The following is a 24,775-nucleotide window of genomic DNA, read 5'->3' on the forward strand; positions in this document are numbered from 1 at the left end:
ATTACAACAGAGGATTCAAGCCATACTCTCTCGACATCTAGAGTGCAGATGAGGATGGATTCTACTAGTAGTATTTTTGTACTCAGACATGGTATCAAATTCACTATTTTGTATCAGATTGGTCTCATAGGTCATTTTGGCTTTTTGAAGACGTTAATATAACATTTCATTTCTCTCTCTCTCTCTCTCTCTCTCTCTCTCTCTCTCTCTCTCTCTCTCTCTCTCTCTCTCTCTCTCTGTGCTCCCCCTGCCCCCCCCCCCCCCCCCCCACCCCCCCTCTTTCCCTTTCACGCGTAGGATGTCCATCCTCTACGCGTAGGGATTTTTATTTTTATTTTATTATTATTATTATTTTTTTTATAACCCCGCCCCCGCCCCCACCACTTTGTAACTTTCGGGCCCCATAGGTCATTATGGCCTTTTGAGGACTTTAGTATAACATTTTATTTCATTTCTACCAACCTTTATCCCCCTCCCCCTCCTTCACTATTGTTTTCGAGGCGCGCGCACGCACACACACACAACTGAACATATTGAGGGCACCTAGCCACACCGCCTCGCGCTCCGCCACTCGTCGCGATCGTCGCAAGTGTGGGTGCACAGGTACATCCGGTGCCGCGCCAACTGCTAGGGTGGGTGCACACGCGCATGATCATGCATCTAACCCCCTTGCGGACGGCGATCAAACATGAGGAAGACGAACGAAAAAGCCGACCCCCTAGAGGATGCTATTCGAAAATGCAAAAAGGAAATGACGGAGACCATCACCAAGATGAACCGCAATCTCTGGGGCACAATAAACATTCTCGAAGGACGTATGTTGATCCAAGAGAGCAAGATAAGCACGCTGGAAGACCGAGTGACGACCCAAGAGGAAGAGATCACGTCACTCAAGAAAGAACTCGCCGAAGCCCGATCAAGAAATACACTGGAAGAGGGCGAACTGCAACCCTCAGTAATTGAAGAAATCAACACGATCAAGGAACAAGTACGGGCCATCAAAGAGGGAGAAGAACAGCACAAAGAAATGACGACTTCTTGGGTGGATGTTCTTACCAAAACCCAACAAAAGGCGGACAAAGCCGAGAAATGGATCGAGGTGGCCAAGAAAGGAAAAGACAAGGAGATAACGCCCACGTCCACACCCAACAACATCATTAACCAGACACTAGAGGAGGAGCAGAGGAGAAGGGTGCGCGCTTTACATGTGAGAATTTGCGGTCTTAAAGACAAAGGCAATGTGGACGAAGAAGTAAAAGAACTCACAGCCTTGATGGGGATTCATGAGCCGACACACACAAGGGCATGGAGAGTGGGCAACATAAAGAAAAATGGAGGCAGTGGAGAAACCTCAAAAGAAAGAGCACTCATCCTCCGTTTTCCCTCCATGGAAGCAAAGAAGTCATTCTTGAAGAAAAGACCAACTCTTAAAGAGACTGGCATCTTTCTTGGGGACGATCTCACCCTCTCGCAGATCGCTCATATGCAGGAAGTAATGCCGGAGATTAGAGCGGCAAGGGGAAAAGGCACGATTGCTTTTTACCGAGACGGAAAAGTGGTAATACTTGAGCGACGCTCCACATGACGGTGCGAGACTTATGGGACCACACTCAAAGTAGCTGCCTGGAACTGCAATGGATCTATGCATCTTGATGTGGGTGCTTTTGAGGATAGCTTTACTGGAAGAGACATCATCTTCTACTCTGAGACACACCAGGCCCCTGGGCAATCCATGCCTCACATCAGTGGATATAGGTGGGAGAGAGCCTACAGACAGGAGACACTCTCAGAGCATAGAGGGCGGAGCTCGGGAGGAGTGGCAGTGTTATTTAGAGAGGATCTTCAGCCACTGATACATATAGCCCGCAGGGACGAGCATGTTAGGTACATGTGGGTGAGACTGAAAGCAGAGACAGACAGATACCTCTATCTAGCTATTTGTTACTTTTCCCCGAGTACATCAGTTTATGCACCACCCAGAGGAATAGAGAGCGGCACTACTGGAACGGCACCAACCATTGGAATAAGGCCAGCAAGTAGGCAGCACATGGCCGAGCAAGGCAAGTAGTCGTCATAGGAGAACAAAGGCCCGAACGAGGCTTCGTGTCCAAGTATGCCCCCATGTCTATGTATTCATCTGCTCTTGTCCATCACCTGTAGATAGGGATGCCTTGCTATTTTCTTTGCATTTGTGTGTAGCAAAGCTGGCCACAGTGGGAGCAACCTTGGTAGAATCAATAGAGTGTGTTGCCCACTAAGGCTGGGCAGCACATGCATTCACGTGAGGCACTTGCAATCTACATACTATACGTAATATATGACATATTATATATACTATGTATGCATACTACACTACTATATATTACTTACTATATATGTTATGTATATAAAATTATACTATCTACTATATACTTAATATACATGATATATCTTATATAGCATATAGCATAATATAACATAGTATATATTGTATATACTACATATTATAATAGTATATAACGTATACTATTATATTATAAACACTACAATAGAGTGTATATTATATATAATATATGTAACGTATGTCTAGTATATGCAGGACATAGTATGATATGCAATATAGTGTATATATGTATATATATTATACTACTATAACTGTATACTAGATACTATACATCATAATATACATATATAATATAATATAAACTATATAGTTGTATTGAAATTTATATATAATATATATTCTATAATATATGTAGTATATAGGATTATATATAGCATATAGTATATATTATATTGTATATTGCATGTAATCATATAATACTGATATAAACTATTCCAACGATATATTATATATAATATAATATAAACTATATAGTTGTATTGAAAATTATATATAATATATATTCTATAATATATGTAGTATATAGGATTATATATAGCATATTGTATATTGCATGTAATCATATAATACTGAGATATGGAATATACTGAGTATGGGCGACACCTGATAGACATGGGCACTGCACATGGATTTGCCATCTTGAACGGCCCACAGAGATTTGCTGCTGCGGGAGGCTTTACATGCTTCCCACACAGACATGGAGCCAGCACGGTGGACTATGTCATGGCACAACCGAATCTCATCTCTAGTATCGAGGATCTCACAGTTGGGCCCAGACCGGTCGGGGTGGCCATGGATCATGCTCTGGTGTCAATGACCATCTCCTTCCATTTCAGTGCAGCACATAGACCACGAGTAGCAGCCCCTACTCGCTACACATTCACAAGGGAGACGGACTCTGTATACATGGACGGAATCTACAGACGCCTATGCGTCGAGGACCCGGGGCGACCTCTGGAGGAGCTAACTACTATATTGACACAGACATTACATGAGGCAGCAGTTGAAGCATACCCACACGCCCAGCCTGAGCAGAGCCGCCGATTTGGGAGCATGCCTCAGAACAGCTGGTACGATGAGGAGTGCCGCCAGACTAGAGCCAGACTTCAGAGGGAGGTGCTTTTGGGGGACGTCACTCACAGACAGTCACAGATGGACTTTCGACGCCTGGTGCGGCCGAAGAAGAGGGCTTTTTTGTCTCGACTCGAGCAGGATCTATATCAGCTATTCTTGAGTCAAGACTCGCGTGAGGCGTGGCGGCTCTTTCATGAGCAGTCCCCTCCCCCTGCTATTTCCTCCACAGAGACCTGGGGTCAGTACGCATCATCTTTGTACACAGTACCTGTACACAGTACCTGTACACAGTACCTGGACAGCCGCCCCTCCCCAACCCTCCCGACCCATGCCCACATACATGTGTCTTTTTCACTGTTGAGATGGTGAAGAAAGCCATTGACAGGATGAAGACTGGGAGAGCATATGATCATGAGGGCCTAGTAGTTGAGCAGTTCATGCATGCCAAAGACCTACTAGCAGAGCCTATAGCAGTTATGTTTAACCGTGCCATGTGTGAGGGCCTACCGGACACTTGGACCCTATCTACAATCGTACGTATCCTCAAATCAGGAGACCCCATGGAGCTTGGGAATTATCGCACTATTATGATTGGGCACATACTGGCACGGTTGTATGCATCCATTCTTGAGCAACAGCTGAGTAGATGGGCAGAGAGGGAAGGGATACGTGCAACTGGGCAGACAGGATTCAGGAGAGGCTTCTCTACTCTTTGAGCATATCCTAACACTCAGGGCCATCATGGAGGAAGGCAGATCTCATGGGAGACGGATCTATTGTAGCTTTGTGGACTTCCGCAAAGCTTTCGACACGGTACCCAGAGCTGGACTGATGCGCAGATTACAGGAAATGGGAGTACCCATAGAACTCATTTGGGGGATCATGGCATTGTACAGATCAGTAGTAGGGCATGTACGCACCTCGGAGGGACTTTCTACACCGGTTCACTCCTATAGGGGTGGAGCAGGGCTGCCCGCTCTCTCCCACTCTTTTCGGTATGTATGTGGATGAGATTTCTGACTACATTGACAGTGATGGGGATAAAGGTGCTCAGTTGGCAGGGACATGGATTCCACTTTTGTTATATGCTGATGACATAGTGTTGATCTCCGAATCCCGAGAGGGAATGCAACGTCAATTGGATGCTCTGCATACGTTTGCCCACGAAAGTGGTTTGTCTGTCAACCTAGGTAAAACCAAGGTTATGGTGTTTAATACCACCCCACAGTGGATCAGGAGATCAGTACCTACACTCACATATGGCCAGGAGACTGTGGAGTACACAGACGCTTACACTTACCTTGGAGTGGTTTTTAGCGGACCTACATTCTGAGTCAGAAGAGCAGTAGAAACCAGACTTACTAGAGCCCACGCAGCATTGGGTAGATTGGAGAGGATGTGTTCGCAGGTTCAGTTTCAGGAGCCCCGGACAAAGCTATGGCTCTTTGACACCTTGGTGGCTTCAACATTGCTCTATGGAACCGAGATATGGGGACCTTCACTTGATCACCACGGGAGGAGGGGTCGCTCAGATGGATGTGGGAACATGGAGAAACCTCTCGTCTCTATGATCTCGCGGCTCATTAGAGCCAAGGCATCAGTACCACGGGCCATTTTCCGAGCAGAGCTAGCGGCCCCCCCACTTGTGGTGGAGGCGCTCACCATATCAGTCTCCTTCATAAACCGCACATGGGCACTTCCTAGAGACAGATATGCTCGCATAGCACTTGAATCCTCTCGACAGTTAGCCATACAAGGAGATACAACATGCTGGTATGAGGAGATGACATCATGGTTTCAGGCACATGGGTTTAGCATAGACCGGCTGCTACCATTCCATTACTCATTGGATGCACCATCTCTCACCCTTACACAGTCAGAGATCACCAAGCTCATACGCCAAGACCTGACCCAGCTAGACACCAGAAGGACATGGATACAACCAGCACAGGAATTGGGCACGAAGATGGCTTTTTACAAAGACCACCTTCTCCAGCTTACGGAAGATGGTTTTGTGGCGAGACCCAGATACATGGATACCCACTTGTCTCATGGGATACGATGTGCTATTGGCCAGTTACGCACATCTTCTCACCAGTTGCGGATTGAGACTGGGAGATACAGCGGAGTACCAGCAGAGGACAGGACATGCCCCCTGTGTAACATGGAACCTGAGACAGAGCTACACTATACATGTCGTTGCCCCGTCTACTACGAGATACGAGGCCGCTTCCATTGCTTGTTCAGAGAAGGTTTTGGACCACTCTCAAGAGTCATGGGATACGAAGATCAGAGATGTCTGGGTTTGTTCTTGCTCGAGCTGCGTAGACACAGAGATAGCCTGATGAATGGCGAGGCTAGCCAGTCTCAAAGACGGATCACAGACTTCTTTAGAGCAGACACGGGACAGTCGCAAGAGCCACTCCCACAGCAGAGCTCCCCCTCGTCTCACACCAGAGGCACACTGATTGACCGAGCGATTGAACTAGGGAAATCCAGGTGCCCGCGACTGCGAAGAACTACATAGCATCGATGGAGGCTACGACATAAAATTCGGAGCACGCTGGCCAGGCATGCACGACGCCCGATCAGACTACTAACCATGGAGGAAATTGATGATATTCGCCAACGAGCGATGCTAGATCTCTTGTGATTCAGCTATCCCAACAAGCCGCCCATTTTTTGCTTAGTCTTTTGCTTGGTTCACATCGATCAGCTTAGGACCCCATAGTATATATCTTTGTTACTGATGTTAGGTTATTTTGTTACTCTGACTATGTATCAGATCCACCACTTTGTAACTTTCGGGTCTCATAGGTCATGATGGCCTTTTGAAGACGTTAATATAACATTTCATTTCATTTCTCTCTCACATTGAGAAAATTGGATGTCAATGATATGGGATTGGCCAGGTGTTCGCAGGATGAAGAGCACACTGGATATGGGGGATATATGACAGATTTGGGGATTGCACATGGACTGGCCATCTTGAATGGCCTCCAGAGATTTCCAACGACGAGTGGGCTCACTTGTTTTCCTCATAGACATGGGGCCAGCACAGTGGATTATGTTTTGGCTCAGCCCAGTTTCATACCCTCTATTCAGGACTCTATAGTTGGGCCCATGCCTTTTGGGGTACCAATAGATCATGCACCCCTCACGTTTACCGTCTCATTCTAGTTCAATACAGCTCGATTGGCACAGACGCCTACGCATACCCGATACACTTTTACTTGAGAGATTGATTTTGTCTACATAGATGGTATCTACAGACGCTTATGCACAGAGGATCCAAGGAGACCTTTAGGGGAGCTCACTTATATATTGATAGACGCTACAAGATGCAACAGTAGATGCTTACCCACACACTGAGCCTGGGCAGCGACGACGTTTTGGAGCACACTCCAAAATAGCCGGTATGATGAGGAGTGCAGAGAGACCAGAGCGCGCTTTAGAGGGAGGTACTTCTAGGAGTCATTAGTCACAATAGTCATGGATTGCTTCTCTGCGTTTGGTACGACGGAAGAAGAGGGCGTTTCTAGCACGGCTAGAGCAAGATTTATATCAGTTGTTTTTGAGCCAAGCTTCAAGTGAGGCATGGTGACTCTTCCATGAGCACTCACCCCCACTGGTCATCTTTTCTACGGAGGTATGGGGTCAATATGCATCATCTCTCTAACACAGTCTCGGGGTAGCCACCTCTTCTAGATCCGCTAGAGCCATGCCTACACACGCGCTTTCTTTACGGCCGCGATGGTAAAGAAAGCCATTGACATGATGAAGACCAGGAGAGCATATGATCACGACAGCTTGGTAGCAGAGCATTTTATACATGCCAGAGATTTGCTTGTAGAGCTTCTAGCAGTGATGTTCAATCGTGCCATGTGCGAGGGCCTACCTGATACTTGGATTTTGTCCACGATCGTACCTATCTTCAAGTCAGGGGACCCTATGGAGCCTGGGAATTACCACACTATCATGATTGGACACACATTGGCACGGTTGTACGCGTCCATCCTTGAGCAGCAGTTGAGTAGATGGGCAAAGGGAGAGAGTGTATGGACAGCAGGACAGGTGGGTTTCAAGAGAGGTTTCTATACTCTTGACCATATTCTGATACTCAGAGCCATTATTGAGGATTGGAGATCACGTGGGAGCTGGCTCTATTGTTGCTTTGTGGACTTCCGCAAAGCCTTTGATATAGTGCCCAGAGCTCGATTGATGCGCATACTGCAAGAGATGGGGGTACCCAAAGAGTTGATTTGGGGGATCATGGCTCTATAGAAGTCAATAGTGGGGCATGTACGCACTCTAGAGGGGATTTTTGATTTGGTTCACTCTACTATTGGGGTGAAATAGGGCTGCCCGCTATCTCCTACACTATTTGGCATGTATGTGAATGAGGTTGCTAACTACATTCAGAGGGATGGTGATAGAGGAGCACAGTTGGCAGGGAGATGGATCCCACTATTGTTATATGCTGATGATATTGTGTTGATCTCAAACTCCCTGGAGGGGATGCAGTCTCATTTAGATGCTTTGTACACATTTGCCCACGATAGTGGATTGTCTGTTAACCTGGGGAAAACCAAGGTTATGGTGCTTAACACCACACCACAGTGGCTCAGAAGGTCAGCACCTGCTTTTACATATGGCCAGGAGACGGTGGAGTATACAAATGCATACAACTATCTTGGGGTAGCCTTCAGTGGACCGGCGTTTTCATTGAGGAGAGCAGCAAAGACTGATGAGAGCTTATGCAGCCTTGGAAGGTTTGGAGAAGATGTGGTCGCAGGTTCAATTTTAGGAACCTCAAACGAAGCTGTGGCTTTTTGACACTCTAGTGGCTTCAGCTATGCTCTATGGGGTTTAGATTTGGGGGCCCTAAGTGGACCAGCACGGCATATCTGGTAGCACTGATGGATGGAGATGTATGGAGAGGCCTCTAGTCTGTATGATCTCTGGGATAATTCAGGCTAAGGCCTCAGTGCCACATGAGATTATTCGAGCTGAGCTAGCTGCCCCCCCTCTTGTAGTTGAGGCCCTTACTAGATTAGTTTCCTTCATGCATAATTTATGGGACCTTCCCAGAGACAGACATGCTTGGCTAAGCCCTTGAGTCATCCCGACAGCTAGCGCTACAAGGGGACACAACATGTTGGTATGGGTAGAATCTATCATGGTTTCAGTCACATGGCTTCAACATGGATAGACTGCCTCCATTTCAGTACTCCTTGGATGCACCCTCCCTTTCTCTCACACGGAGAGAGACCATTAGACTTACACGTAAGGATTTGATTCAACTAGATACCAAAAGCACATGGATACAGCCGGTACAAGAGTTGGGCACGAAGATGGCTTTCTATAGAGAGCATCTCCTCCAACTAACAGAGTATGGATATGTGATCCCATATGGACACTCATTTATCCTATGGGATATGATGTGCTGTTGGTCAGATGCGCACATCATCGCATCAACTAGAGATTGAGATTGAGACTGGCAGATTTAGGAGGGTACCAACAGAAGCCAGGATATGCCAGTTGTGTCATATAGACCCAGAGACACATCACATTTGTCATTGTCCGGTATACTATGAGATACGAGGCCGCTTTCACTGTCTAACAGAGAGGGCTTTGGACCGTTGGCTAGAGTCATGAGATATAAGGATCAGAGGTGCCTCGGGTTGTTTTTGCTAGAGCTACGCAGATAGAGGGAGAGTCTCTTGAGGAAACCAGGTAGTCGGAGACATTCACAGAGGGAGATCACTGACTTCTTTAGAGCAGGGACTCAGCAGCCGGATGAGCATGCTTCACAGCAGAGTTTAGAGCCCACTTCTACCAAAGGTATATTAGTGGACAGAGCCATTGAGCTCGGGAGAGCTAGACGCCCACGTCTATGGGGGCGACCACGACATTGACGGAGGCTCCACCAGAGAATTAAGACTACTCTAGCACGACATGGGAGACGCCCAATACGACTATTTACAGAGGCGGACATTGACGAAGGCCTTCAGCTTGACTGATGCAATACTTTCTCGAATAACGCCCGATGCCGGGCATCCTCGGGCATGATGATGATGGTGATGATTTTCAGTCTGATGATTTTAGCTTTTTAGTTTTTGTACCCAAACATTGGATTAGATCCACAAGGATTGTATTAGTTTGGTCTCATAGGTCATTTTGGCCTTTTGAAGACGTTGAATATAACGTTTCATTTTTCATCTCTCTCTCTCTCTCTCTCTCTCTCTCTCTCTCGCTCTCTCCATGTATGCAAAACTGAGGACAGCTACGTATGCGTAATCAGAGAGAACAACTCTATATACATAACTCGAATACAAATGGAGGTCATAAGTGCTTTACCAGCTTGCAAGCCCCATACAAAGGCAACCTTCATGCGTACAAACAAGCGGATAACACAAATGGAAAGGGAGATGAAAGAATGGAAAGTAGATACGGAAGGATGGTGCAGAAGGCCTGCAGGCAGAGCTACAAGCACTTAAGGCGGATTCACAAGCACTCAAAGAAGAGGTCTCAGCCCTCAAGCGAGAGCTGATTGATAGAGCAAGCGGTGGACTAGAGGAAGGGGAATTCCAGCCCTCTGTGAGAGAGGAAATCAAGGTCATCAAGGAGCATGTACGGATGATCAAAGAGGAGGAGAAACAGAATGTGGTAAAGACGTCTTTGTGGATGGATGTGATCACGAAGACACAGAAGAAGGCGGATGAGGCCGAGAAATGGATAGAAGTCGCTAAGAAAGGGAAACGGAAAGAAATCACATCTGTCCCCACTCCTACAATCATCAACATGACTCTAGAAGAAGAGCAGCGAAGAAAAACTAGAGCTTTGCACATACGAGTAACCGGTCTAAAAGACCGAGATGATGTGGAAGCGGAAGTCAAAGAACTTCTCCACATGATGGGTAGTGAGGCTACTCATACAAAAGCATGGAGGGTAGGGAAGAAGACACAAGGAAATGGGGAGACTTCAAAGGAGAGCTTTAATCATGCGTTTTTCATCCATGGAGGCAAAGAAGGAAGAGGCGTCCTACACTAAAGAAAACAGACATATTCCTTGGAGATGACCTCACTCTCACACAGCTTGCGCATATGAGAGAGGTAATGCTAGAGATTCAAGCGGCAAGGGAGAAGGGAAAGACGGCCTGCTATACAGAGATGGTCGGGTGGTGATTGTAGAGCGGCGCTCCACATGACGGTGTGAGACCTATGGGACCACACTCAAAGTTGCCACCTGGAATTGTAATGGATCTATGCGCCTTGATGTGGGTGCTTTTGAGGATAGTTTTACAGGAAGAGACATCGTCTTCTACTGTGAGACACATCAGGCCCCTGGGCCTCACGTTAGTGGATACAGATGGGAGACAACTTGTAGAAAGGAGACACGTTCAGAGCACAGAGGGCGGGGCTCAGGAGGAGTGACAGTGTTATTCAGGGAGGAGTTGCAGCCATTGATACATATAGCCCGTAGGGATGAGCAAGCTAGGTACATGTGGGTGAGATTGAGAGCAGAGACAAGCAGATATCTTTACATCGCTATTTGCTACTTCCCCTCGAGTACGTCAGTATATGCACCACCCAGAGGACAGTCCCCCTTTTCTATTTTGGATGATGACATATGGGAGTTCTCTAGAGATGGTGACATCATCATTCTAGGGAATTTCAATGCTAGGATTGCCCATCATGAGACAGTATTTTATGATACTTTAGAGGAGATGCTGAGAGAGCTAGATGTTGCAGAGACGGGCCTATCCAGACTATCACAGGATGGGGAATATACTGAGTATGGACGACACTTGGTAGACATGGGGACTGCACATGGATTGCCCATCTTGAATGGCCTACAGAGATTTCCCGCTACAGGGGGTTTTACATGCTTTCCACACAGACATGGAGCCAGCACAATGGATTATGTCATGACACAGCCGAGCCTCATCTCTAGTATCCAGGATCTCACGGTTGTACCCAGACCTGTTGGTGTGGCAGTGGATCATGATCTTGTGTCGTTGACCATCTCTTTCCAGTTTAGTGTAGCACACAGTGTCACGTGACACATCCAACCCTATGTGTCCGTGGACAAGCTACATCATGATCAGGGTTCAGTTCAGTCAAGTCAGACTAGAATAGGAAGTGATCTGGCACTTTTGTGAGTCTATTCGTAGACGGTGCATGCCCAGTCACTTAGTGTAGATGCATATCCTCTTGTTGCACAGAGCATGATCATAAGCATTCCCATCAAAATCCATCAGAATCGTTCAGGGGAATTTTCCAGTGCATTTAGTCTATTTTACCTATTTTTGACATTTTTCACTCATTATTTTTAAGTGACTTTTGTTGGAAAGTAGGTAGGGCAAATTGAGTAAGTTTGTATATAAGCAAACCTAGACTAGCACTAAATGGAAGAAGAGGCAACGGGAGCCAAGCTCAGCAGGCAACTTCTCAAGCAAGACCTTGGCGGTTCTCCCCTCCAAGCAAGACTCAGCATCCGGAGTTTTCAGCATTTGCATCATCGCCAGCAAGTCCCAGTCCTTGGCGTTTTTGCATCAACAGATCCTCACCGCAAGAAAGCCCAACACCTAGCGTTTCGAGATGGTAGCCCTACCGTTTTGCAAATCAGATCGCCCTCCCTTTTTGGCTGGTGTTTTTCAGCAGTAAAGCCTCGTCGAACCAGCGTTTTCAGCCATCTATAGCAGCGATTTTCAGCCCTAAACCTGCAGATTTTCAGCGACGATCATCAGAAAGCAGCCCCCAAACCAGCTTTTTTGGATTGTAACAGATTTCAGTCCATAGCGTTTTTGGATAGCAGATAAAAGATTGCAGATTTCAGCCCTTAGATCGGCTTCGCCATCCCCGTCGTCATCATCGACATAGCCTATACTTGCATCCGTCACATGCATTCAATCTGTACCAGTTTGTGCAATCATAAGTAGACCACTCTCGCCGACGAGAGTGGGGCCTTCGGAGGAGGGTTTTACAACGTCTCTGGTGTCGTATTCTCTTCTCTCTCTATCTCTCAGTCTCATACACTTGCACGCATAGTGTCCATTCACTTTGTTTGTGATCATAGCATTCTCTCATTAAGAACGGAAGGCTCTACCTTCCATAAGAACAAAAGGAACCTTGAGCTCAGTTCGGAGCACTCATCTTGAGAAAAGCGCAAACATTCATTCTGCTGCACCTTACACACAGGCTACGGGTGGCAGCCCCTACTCGCTACACTTTCACGCGGGAGACGGACTCTGTATACATAGATGGGATCGACAGACTCCTGTGCACAGAGGAGCCAGGGCGACCTTTGCAGGAGCTTACTACTATACTGACACCGACATTACATGATGCAGCAGCAAAGGCATACCCACATACCCAGCCTGAGCAGAGACTCCGGTCTGGGAGCATGCCCCAGAACAACTGGTATGATGAGGAATGCGTGAGACTAGAGCCAGACTTCAGAGATAGGTGCTTTTGGGGGACATCACTCACAGACAGTCACAGATTGACTTCTGACGCCTAGTGCGGCGGAAGAAGAGGGCATTTTTGGCTCACCTAGAACAAGATCTATACCAGCTATTTCTGAGTCAAAATTCACGTGAGGCATGGCGGCTCTTTCATGAGCACTCCCCCCCCCCCCCCCCCCCCCCCGCCATTACCTCTACAGAGGCGTGGGGCTAGTACGCATCATCTCTGTACACAGTTCTTGGACAGCCGCCCCTTCCCGACCCCCCCGATCCATGCCCACATACATGTGCTTTTTTCACCGCCGAGATGGTGGAGAAGGCCATTGACAGGATGAGGACTGGGAGAGCATATGATCATGATGACTTAGTGGCTGAGCATTTCATGCATGCCAGAGATCTACTAGCAGAGCTTCTAGTAGCTATGTTTAACCGTGCCATGTGTGAGGGCTTGCTTGATACTTGGAGCCTATCTACTATTGTACCTATCTTCAAGTCAGGAGACCCTATGGAGCCTGGGAATTATCGTACTATCATGGTTGGACACACATTGGCACGGTTGTATGCATCCATTCTTGAGCAGCAACTGAGTAGATGGGCAGAGAGGGAAGGGATACGTGCATCCGGATAGGCAGGATTCAAGAGAGGTTTCTCTATTCTTGACCATATCTTGACACTCAGAGCCATCATTGAGGAGGGCAGATCACATGGGAGACGGATCTATTGTAGCTTTGTGGACTTCCGCAAAGCATTTGACACAGTACCCAAAGCTAGATTGATGCGCAGATTACAGTAGATGGGAGTACCCACAGAGCTCATTTGGGGGGTCATGGCATTATACAGGTCAATAGTGGGGCATGTACGCACCTCGAAGGGTCTATCTACACCGGTTTACTCCACTATTGGGGTGAAGTAGGGCTGCCTGCTCTCTCCTGCTCTATTTGATATGTATGTGGATGAGCTTTCTGACTACATTGAGAGAGATGGTGATAGAGGTGCACAGTTGGCAGGGACATGGATTCCGCGATTGTTATATGCTGATGATATTGTGTTGATCTTGACTCTCCAGAGGGGATGCAACGTCACTTGGATGCTTTGCATAGGTTTGCCCATGAAAGTGGTTTGTTTGTCAACCTTGGTAAAACCAAGGTCATGGTATTTAATATCTTCCCACAGTGAATCAGGAGGTCATCAGCGGCATTCACGTACGGCCAGGAGATGGTGGAGTATAGAGATGCTTACACTTACCTTGGAGTTGTTTTTAGTGGACCAGCATTTTCATTGAGGAGAGCAGCAGAGACTAGATTGACCAAAGCCCATGCAGCATTAGGTAGACTGGAGAGGATGTGTTCACAGGTTCAGTTTCAGGAACCTATGCAGGGAGATACAACATGCTGGTATGGGGAGATGACATCATGGTTTCAGGCGCATGGGTTCAACATAGACATATTGCCCCCCTTCCAGTACTCACTGGATGCACCCTCTCTGACTCTTACACAGTCCAAGATCACGAGGCTCATCCGCCATGACTTGACTCAGCTAGACACCGGGAGGACATGGATACAGCCAGTACAGGATCTGGGCATGAAGATGGCTTTCTACAGAGAGCATCTTCTCCAGCTTACGGAGGACGGTTTTGTGACGAGGCCCAGATACATGGACACCCACATGTCTCATGGGATACGATGTGCTATTGGCCAGATACGCACATCTTCACAGCAGCTGCGGATTGAGACTGGGAGATACAGTGGAGTACCGGCAGAGGCCAGGACATGCCTCTTGTGTGACATGGAGCGTGAGACAGAGTTGCACTACACATGCCACTGCCCGTCTACTATGAGATACATGGCCGCTTCCATTGCCTGTTCAGAGAGGGCTTCGGACCACTCTCCAGAGTCATGCGGTACGAGGATCAGAGATGCTTGTTTTTGCTCGAGCTGCGCAGACATCCGGAGGAGCTACCACCACAGCAGAGTTTGTCGCCTTACAGCAGAGGCACACTGATCGATCGAGCGACCGAGATGGGGAGATCCAGACGCCCACGATTGCAGAGGACTACACAACATCGACGGAGGCTGCGTCAGAGGATCCGGATCATTTTGGTCAGACATGCACGACGCCCGGTCAGACTACTGATCATGGAGGAGATTGATGAGATCCGCCAACGACCAATGCTGGATCTCTTGTGATCTCTCTTGTGATTTAGCTATCCCAGCTAGCTGCTTAGTTCACACCTAGCAGTTTAGGCTTCCATAGCATAGTATTTTCATTTTGTCATTTTGTTACTTTTGTTACTCTAACTTTGTATCAGATCCACCACATTGTAACTTTCTGGTCTCATAGATCACTTTGGCCTTTTGAAGACGTTAATATAACATTTCATTTCTCTCTCTCTCTCTCTCTCTCTCTCTCTCTCTCATCATCCCCCCCCCCCCCCCCCCCCCCCTCATTAGAGTGTCCTCATTGCCATATGCCCATTCTACAATGTGTAACCTCGAGATTATATCCTACTTGCCTACCAGCTTCATTACCTTCCTACTCGGATTGTTTTAGGATCTAGAATGTTACCTTTTATGCTTCATCTCATATAATTGTATCACATCTGATACAGTTGTAACTTTTGGTCTCATAGGTCATTTTGGGCTGTTGAAGATGTTAATTTAACATTTGATTTTTCTCCATTCTCGCTTACTTACTCTCCAAAATTAATTTTCATCAACACCATGTGGGTATATGGTTTTATGCCATTGTCAATGGTGGGTTTGATGACTTATGGCTTTTGTCTAATTGCAGGTTTTTCAGGCAATTCTTTGTACTTTTTCTCATCCATCAGATGTCATTAGGACTGTTTCGGACCATTGCTGCAGTGGGTCGGAACATGGTGGTGTCAAACACTTTTGGTACTTTCATATTGGTTGTGGTCTTTTCATGTGGAGGTTTCGTTGTTTCAAAAGGTAATGTTATTGTACTTTACTCCTCGTCCATCCGTCTCTTTCAGGGAAGAAGAGGTTAATTTAGTTCAAAACTGTGCAGATAGCATCCCAAAATGGTGGGAGTGGGGATATTGGGTTTCACCATTGATGTATGGACAAAATGCCATAGCTGTCAATGAGTTCACGGCATCTCGTTGGGCAAAAGTAAGTTAGATTCAAAACTTAATTTGTAATCTGTTTCAATGTTACCCATTTCTGTGAGTAATCCATATCTGCTCTTCAATGGTGAAATGGCTCTTTTTGCAGCCAAATACTGATACCAACATTGATGCAAGCACAATTGGCACAGCAATTTTGAAGTCCAGAGGATTGTTTACGAGCTCAGATTGGTTTTGGATTGGCAGTGCTTCAGTTTGCGGATTTATTGCGCTTTTCTATGTGCTATTTACCCTGGCTTTGATCTATCTCAATCGTAAGATAAATCCAGTTTCATATCATTCTTTCATGATTGTATAAAGCCTTATTTGCTCACAATCTTAGCTAATAAGTAGTCAGTTAAGGCGAATGACATGGGTGTATCTTCTGCAGCACTTAGCAAGCCCCAAGCATTATTGTCTCGGGAAGCACTTGAAGAGAAACATGCTAATAGAACAGGTGAAAGTAAGTCCAACACATCGAAGAGGCGGGTATCATTGGATCATACATTGTCAATAGAACGCAATGCTGGAGGTGAGCATCAAGACTGTGCCGTTATTAAGATACTTCAATGATCATTTCTACCTCACCTTTCTGCTGTCTCAGTAGGTAACGAGCTTCCAACAAGACGGTCTGGTGTGGATCTCCTTGAGAGAGTACAAAGCGCAAGCTCAAATGGTGCTCATGTAGAACAAGTTGATGCGGAAGCTGCTGGTGTCGCTCCCAAGACTGGAATGATACTACCATTTACGCCATTGTCAATTGCTTTTGACAACATAAACTACTATGTGGACATGCCTGCTGTAAGTTAAGGATTATATCAGATATCCTTAATGGATCAGCGAAGGTGTATTTTGTGTGTCACTGTGGTAACTGGTTGATGTTTTCTGGCTACAGGAGATGACGCGACATGGAGTTCAAGAGGATAGATTGCAGTTGTTGCAAGATGTATGCGGGGCCTTTAGACCGGGAGTGCTCACAGCTCTTGTGGGTGTTAGTGGGGCAGGAAAGACAACACTTATGGATGTTTTAGCTGGGAGAAAAACTGGAGGCTATATTGAAGGTTCCATAAGCATCTCTGGTTACCCCAAAAAGCAGGAGAGTTTTGCACGAATTTCAGGGTATTGTGAACAAAATGACATCCATTCACCCAATGTTACAGTACATGAGTCTCTCATCTACTCAGCCTGGCTTCGCTTATCTCAGGATGTTGACACCCAAACAAGAATGGTAAGGTCTAATTGCATAATGTACATCTTTAATCTGACATTCTATCTAAGAGGACCCCCCATTTGTTTACAATCGAAGAACCCAACAATAAATGAATGAGCATGAATTGAAGGGTGAAAGTACCTTTGAAGATGGAAGATGAAAGAGAGAGAATTGGAAGGTCAAAGGGCACTTCCAGTTTCTTTTCAAGTCATTCTATGGTCTAATATTCATTGTTTCATTCCTTTCGACTTTCCTCAAGTTGTTTTTTAGACTAAGAATCTAGCAAATTCAAGAGGAGAGCGAGTATGCATGGGAAGTATACTACATATACACATGTGAATGCTTTCTAATTGTTGCCAGATGTTTGTGGAGGAGGTGATGGAGCTAGTGGAGTTGTTTGCTATTAAGGATGCCCTTGTTGGGCTTCCTGGTGTGAATGGACTATCAACGGAACAGAGAAAAAGGTTGACTATTGCTGTTGAACTCGTTGCAAATCCTTCGATCATATTTATGGATGAGCCCACCTCTGGTTTGGATGCAAGAGCTGCTGCTATTGTGATGCGAACAGTCCGTAATACTGTGGACACAGGAAGGACAGTAGTCTGCACCATTCATCAACCCAGCATTGACATCTTTGAAGCATTTGATGAGGTAGGCAGAGGCCCTTTTGTCTTACTGATTCTTGAAAGATGATACAATAGTCATGTTACTAAAAGGTTTAAGTTCTTGATGCTGCACATCTATGTTTCCCTAGATGAGGTAGGCAGATGCCCTTTTGTCTTACTGATTCTTGAAAGATGATACAATGGTCATGTTACTAAAAGGTTTAAGCTCTTGATTGTTGTACATCTATGTTTCCCTAGACTATACATCTATGTTGTGCATCTTTTCTAACCTCTTGAATGAGACCATTGTCTGCTACTTATCGTCGACTGTTGTTTTCCTTGTTAGCTGCTTCTGATGAAGCTGGGAGGTCAAGTTATCTACAGTGGTTCTCTTGGGCATCACTCTTGTGACCTGATAGAATATTTTGAGGTAAGGGTACTAAGCTGGTGTTGTATAAGAGCCTTTTGGTAAAACGTTGCAGCATACCCACCCTCCTCCTTTTTCAGAGCATCCCAGGTGTGCCTAAGATCAAGGAAGGATCCAATCCTGCAACATGGATGTTGGAGATTAGCTCCCAGATAGTAGAGAAAAATTTGGGTGTCGATTTTGCGGAAATCTTCCAAAATTCCTCTTTATATGAGTAAGTTCTATGCATTGGTCTGATTGTTACTCCTAAAGATGCTTAGTTAAAGCTAAGAATGACAGGTTCAATGCATTGTTGAAAGACCTTGATTTGCCAATTTTCAACCAATTCTCTTGTTTGGGAACGTAATTCTCATATGTAGGGTATTAACTTGAGTTTTCAGCCCGTTGGGGGGGGGGGAGTCTCTCACAAATATATAAACATAGCACGTGAGCTCAACAAAAAGGGTTATCTAGCCCCATTTTTTATACATTTTTAACATACAGACCCCATAAAGAAGGGTAGCAACTAAAGATGACGTGCACATATTGATCTAGAAAAGGTTGTGCTATATTCGTGAATAATCTACAGATATGCGGTTTTTAAATTAGGCCTTGAACGCACGTAATGTTTTCATTTCTTATAGCTAGATCATCTTGTTTTATATTATTCTTAATGAACAACATATGATAAAATATGATCCTTTGCTAAAATATTATCTGGAGTAGGAATGACATGGACACCTGCCACCATCTCTATTTCAGGATTTTGTGAAGTATCTTTCTGATTTAATGTGCTTATGCCAGAAAAAACAAAGCACTTATTAAGGAGTTAAGCATTCCCAAACCAGGCACAGAAGAGCTTCACTTTCCAACAGTTTATTCTCAAAGCTTTTACATGCAATGCTTAGCATGTCTCTGGAAGCAACATAAATCATATTGGCGCAATCCTTACTATAATGTTGTGCGATTTTTCTTCACAACAGTCAGCTCAATCATGTTTGGATCTCTGTACTGGAAACTCGGATCCAAGACGTAAGCTCTTTGGAATACTTTGCATGCCCATTTTCAGAATATGTGTCTACATTTGTTAAAGGATAACCAGAGTTTGTTGTTGGACAGAGGAACTTTCCAAGATCTTTTCAACATAATGGGCGGCATGTATGCAGCAACTCTATTCATTGGGATAAGTAACTCTTCATCTATTCTCCCTGTCGTTGGGATAGAGCGAACAGTTTATTATCGAGAGAGAGCAGCTGGAATGTACTCTGCTCTACCTTATGCTTTTGCTCAGGTAAGCTTAGGCTTTTGTTGCTCATGTGTAGAATTCTGCTCACTCTTATGTTAATATTCACATGTTTAGCTAGATTTTTTTTGGGAAAATTACCAAAAAACCTCTCAAATTACCAAAGAATTGTTTAATATCCTTGCAGGAAATTTATCACGTTGTTTATTCAATTTGATGATACAGATCTATCTTTCAGTGTCCTAGACAAAAAAATCAACCAATGAGCTCACACAGTGTGGCATTTGTGTGTACAAATATTGAACTGTTTCATCCGAAGAGCCCACAATACCATCGGAAGTCCTAGTTCTATCATCTTCTATGGAGGGAGAACCGATCTTCCTGTAAAAAGTCGTAAGGAATAATATTTCTAGAGATGTTTGTGAGATTCACAAGGGGTATTTTGGGAATTTTGTAACAATTTAAGGGAAATTTGGGCAGGAATTGCTAAATATGAGGGGTATTTGGGGAATTTTTGAAACTAAGGGGAAGTTTGGGAATTTCCACAAATTCAGGGGCATTTTGGTAATTTTCCCAAATTTTTACAGTAGTCCAGACTCCAAATATGTCTCAAGATTCCAGTAACTTCGGTACCTTAGCCAAATGAATGAATGCTTTTTTCCATTTTTCCATTATTTTTCATATTATTATGAAATCTATGGTGGAGTTGCTTACCTTTCTTCTAACATTGTCTGAACAGGCTGCTATTGAGATTCCTTATGTTCTAGTTCAGACGATACTCTATACGACTATTGTGTACTCAATGTTGGGCTTTCAGTGGACAGCGGCAAAGTTTCTTTGGTTCATCTTCCTCATGTTCCTTAGCTTCCTATACTTTGCCTATTATGGCATGATGTGTGTTGCTGTGACTCCCAGCCATCACTTTGCTGCCATCATCGCTTCGGGCTGCTATGGTCTTTGGAACCTTTTTGCGGGCTTTCTGATACCTCGACCGGTAAGTTCCAGAACCCCATATGGGTAAATAGAAAAATATTCATTAAAACTATAGTCTTTGTGTTATTAATAGACTGATAGTCCCATAGGAGGGCAAGAGAGAGGTAAGCGTATGATTTTTCTGGTTCCAATGAGAAAATATGACTCAGAAAAGAAGAGGTTTCAATGTGGACAGTGCAGCAAGGAGGGCTGGAGGGGAGAAGACCTATTAGACACGGTCTTTAATCAACACTTATAGGATAGATCCTTGAGGTCTCTTGGATTGTTCTTACAGCGATAAAAACTTCTTTTCTCATGGGTGTGTGTGTCTCTCTGAATAAGAAGAGGAAATTGGAATAATCTTTCTATCATCCAAGTGTGGTAGATTGGTTATCCCAATTCCCTCTTGAATAACAGGTCTTGAGCTTGAAATTCTTTGGATATATCTTTGTCGTCTCCTGGGATTGTTCCTACGACATTAAAACTTCTTTCTCATGGGGGTGTGTGTCTCTCTAAATAAGAAGAGGAAATTGGAATAACCTTTTTATCACCCGAGTGTGGTAGATTGGCTAAACAATTCCCTCTTGAAGAACAGGTCTTGAGTTCAACACCCATCGGCGGATAGATCTTTGAGGTCTCTTGGGATTGTTCCTACGACGTTAAAAAATTCTCTTCTCCTCTTTTTGTTGTTTTGAGGTTATTTATTGTAGCTACTAGCAAGGGACTCTCTGTCCTTGTCCGTGCTGCTTTGCCCATTAGTGTTGCTTGCAGACATTTTATATGCTAAGACATCTGATATCTTTCTCTTTAGATGTGTAATTGTGCATTCTTTTCTGGAGCACTGTTGGGCATTTCTTTTGACATTTGCTTGACATTTGATGAAGACGTGGATGGTCTCAAATGCACACTGACTTGCTTTTGGGTTTAGGGTTTAGGATTTAGAGTTTATGGTTTCGGGTTTAGGGTTTAGGGATTGGCTGTGCATGGACGTGTATGATGCACCTCTGTTAGTGCATGGTGAAAATGAGCAATGCAGTGCATCATCATTCTTTTGCAATGGCCTTTCAGAATGCATTTCAGATGCTATACAGTAGCATTGCTGTGCTTTTATGGCAAGTCCTCTTGTAGTGCAAGTACTTTTTAACTTGCTCACACATCAATTTCGACGGAGGTTTATAATAGTAATTTTATCAGATGAATCACAGCATTTGTCATGTTCATTAACAGTTATTGTCAGATGAATTACGGTTTCCGATGTTATTTTTACCAGGCCATTCCAATCTGGTGGAGATGGTACTACTGGGGAACGCCAGTAGCGTGGACATTGTATGGGCTCATTACTAGTCAGTTGGGTGACTTGGATGATCAGGTGGTAGAAGTTCCTGGTCAAGGGCCACAGGTTGTGAGTGAATTCATCAGAGATTACTTCGGTTTCAATCGAAGTTTTTTGGGAGTTGTGGCTGTCATGCATGTGGTGTTTGTGGTCCTCTTCGCATCCGTATTTGGAATCTGCATCAAATATTTCAACTTTCAAAGGCGATGACAGAAGAAACTGCTGCAAAACTGGTCAACAAGCCAAGATAGAATGGGTCCCCAAATGGAGTGAAATGGTAGTTGACTGACTGTCTATCCACTGCTATAACTCATTTTCTTATCATCTACTTGCCTAGGCTCCTCATTTGTGAATCCAATACAAGCTGGAACTCTTATTGAGCCCAAGTAGTCTTATATAATCCCTCTTTGCAGAAAATAGTTATCAGAGTCAGCTTCAGAGGCCTAGCCAATCAGGAGCAGACTTTCTATAGGTATCAACGCTGTTGCAGCAAGGAGAGAGTCCGGGACATTCACTCTAATAAATCTGCTCAAAAGCAGCCATAAGTGCAGAGATTTGAACATGGATGGCTTGCACAGAAGCTAGCTCAGAGGTTGCGAGAGTTGATTGAGGCTTGCGGAACTTCAACATCATCGTGGCCTTAAAGTGCTTATTGAGAAATGAAGAATTTAAGCTGAAGCTGGAAAATTGAAGATCAGGTTGAGACACAGAGAGAGAGAGAGAGAGAGAGAGAGAGAGAGAGAGAGGAGAGGAACTTTTCCATTATTTTAATGGCCATTCAACAAGTCTCCTTCAGCATGAATGCCTTGACCTTGTCGCAGCGGAGCTCCGATGATTGTCAACTACCTTCTAGGAGCTCAAATGGAAATTTTGCACAGAAAGAGTTCCTTATCAGATGGTGCTTCTCTGTGCATTTCAATTACCATCATTACTTCATTCAATTTGTCATCATTATTTCATTCTAGTACATAGAGCATTCATGACACATTGGTTGGATCAAATTTTCTTGCACAGAATTTGTGCTACCCTGCCTTTCCTATCCTCTTGTAAGTAATCCGATTGCCAGTTGACATTATTCCCATCTGTATTTCATATGGACAGATTTCAGACCTTTTTGTACAAATTTTGAAGAAACTTATCTCAAAGAGATGAAAATTTTAGAGAGTTTGCAATTGACAATCCATACATAAGCTTACGGATGAATAATCAAATGGAATCTGGATTTTTATCAGGCGAAAAATCATATTCATAAAAGAAAAAAATCCTTTAAAATATAACATTTCATTTCATTTCATTTCTCTCTCTCTCTCTCTCTCTCTCTCTCTCTCTCTCTCTCTCTCTCTCTCACAGGATCTATATCAGCTATTCTTGAGTCAGGACTCGCGTGAGGCGTAGCGGCTCTTTCATGATCAGCCCCCCCCTGCTATTTCCTCCACAGAGACCTGGGGGCAGGCTTATAGGACTGCCATCAAATCAGCTACTGGTTTCTCTCCCTTCCATCTAGTTTTTGACAAAGAGGCTTTACTTCCTATTGAGGTGGAGATACTAGCTTTGAAGATGATGATAAATCTTGAAGAAGATCCAAATGATACATTCAAGGAAAGGCTTCTATATTTGCAATGTGTAAAGTTGGATAGGTTGTTCGATTTTGAGCATTATGAGCAGGTCTGGAAGAACAATTAAGCAAAGGAAAATGAGAAGGTGAAGGACAAGGACATCAAGAAGGGTGACATGGTGCTTCATCACAATAGTAAGCTCGATAGGAATTTTCAAAAGAAATTTCAAATCAAGTGGCAAGGTCCTTTCTTGGTCTTAAACAGGTTTTCAAATAGCACATATCAGCTTGCTGAATTGGATCGTACCCACATAAAGCACACGTGAATGGCTACAGGTTGAAGAAGTAGACTACAAGTTTGATGATTGTAATTAAGGATGAGCCTTCTTTTGAAGAATTTGCTGATCATGTGGCTAAGGAAGAAGATGAAGTGAAGACTCCCTCATGTGGTTTATAGGATCTCTTTTGTGTTGCTTATCATGAATGATCTAGCAGGCCAGAGTGTGGCAAACTATGTTGGCTGCATTTTTGACACCCCGTTTTTTGCAAATTTTTATATACAGACATCATGCTTGATGTCAAAAGTGTGTGTGGGCTTTTTTTTTGTGGTTTTTTTAGCTTGCTTTAGCAAGCATATGTACATGCACTGCAAGTCGCTAGTCTAGTGATAGCTATCGGGCTGTTGTAAGTACCCGTGAGTGAGTGTTTTCAAGGGGGACTTGTGTATAACTTAAACTCATGTACAAACTAAAAAAAGTTCAATCAAAGTTCATAATTTTGCAAGTTTTATCTTGTTTTGGCTTCTTGATGCCTTTGGAGGCAGTTTTTTGCCCTCGACTAGCTCTCTCTACACCTAGTCTTCCCGCTACAACATTATTAAGTATTGGAAAAGAAATACACCACATGAGCTAACGGAAATCACTTCTCTCCTTTTCATGCTTCCTACTCATGTGTCGGTTGTCACATTGTAGTGTCATCTTTTGCGTTGCAATCGCAGGTAAGAGCTCTACGCATTGATGTAAAGATATCATGGTAAACTGTAGCTTTTGACACTGCTGGCCTGTGACCTGATTTCATCATACGTTGTCGAGAAATTTGTGGTCTTGCCAGGAAAGCACCGGGCTTTTGGCTGCGAGAGTTTGTGAGAGAACTCCAAAAACTATATGAAGGAGTTAAACCATAGATGCCATGAAGTATAGGGTTTGAAAGGAAGTGCAATCAAAGAAGCTTCATTCTTTCTCTCTTGTACTCACACACACAAAGAAAGAACACAAAAGAAAATATCAAAACAACACAAAGATGAAAACATCAAGGCTATGGTCATATCGTATCATGGGTACTATGAAAGGGTTAATAGATGAGTTAATGGCGTTCAATCTTTTCCGACCAAACAGGCTA

The 24,775-nt window shown here is 44.4% G+C and overlaps 1 protein-coding gene across 4 annotated transcripts in view; it reads left to right on the forward strand.

Moving 5' to 3' along the window:
• The window catches only part of LOC147420455 (pleiotropic drug resistance protein TUR2-like), a 56,016-nt gene extending 33,444 nt beyond the window's left edge, over nucleotides 1–22,572 (forward strand). For 2 of the 4 annotated variants that reach the window (XM_086503952.1, XM_086503951.1), the window contains 13 exons: nucleotides 15,717–15,877; nucleotides 15,957–16,060; nucleotides 16,163–16,328; nucleotides 16,445–16,585; nucleotides 16,661–16,854; nucleotides 16,949–17,281; nucleotides 17,624–17,914; nucleotides 18,215–18,298; nucleotides 18,376–18,509; nucleotides 19,079–19,306; nucleotides 19,394–19,565; nucleotides 20,257–20,511; nucleotides 21,760–22,572. In XM_086503952.1, coding sequence (XP_086360078.1) covers nucleotides 15,717–15,877; nucleotides 15,957–16,060; nucleotides 16,163–16,328; nucleotides 16,445–16,585; nucleotides 16,661–16,854; nucleotides 16,949–17,281; nucleotides 17,624–17,914; nucleotides 18,215–18,298; nucleotides 18,376–18,509; nucleotides 19,079–19,306; nucleotides 19,394–19,565; nucleotides 20,257–20,511; nucleotides 21,760–22,032 — 2,536 coding nt within the window. In that variant the 3' untranslated portion in view covers nucleotides 22,033–22,572. Of the gene's footprint in view, nucleotides 1–15,716; nucleotides 15,878–15,956; nucleotides 16,061–16,162; nucleotides 16,329–16,444; nucleotides 16,586–16,657; nucleotides 16,855–16,948; nucleotides 17,282–17,623; nucleotides 17,915–18,214; nucleotides 18,299–18,375; nucleotides 18,510–19,078; nucleotides 19,307–19,393; nucleotides 19,566–20,256; nucleotides 20,512–21,759 lie in introns of all 4 variants that reach the window. The other 2 variants (XR_015186912.1, XM_086503950.1) reach the window with 2 other exon arrangements.
• The last annotated feature ends 2,203 nt before the right edge of the window (nucleotides 22,573–24,775 follow it).

Source organism: Adiantum capillus-veneris, chromosome 28 (genome assembly GCF_014529385.1).
Source record: "Adiantum capillus-veneris isolate H3 chromosome 28, ASM1452938v2, whole genome shotgun sequence".
Lineage (NCBI taxonomy): Eukaryota > Viridiplantae > Streptophyta > Polypodiopsida > Polypodiales > Pteridaceae > Adiantum > Adiantum capillus-veneris.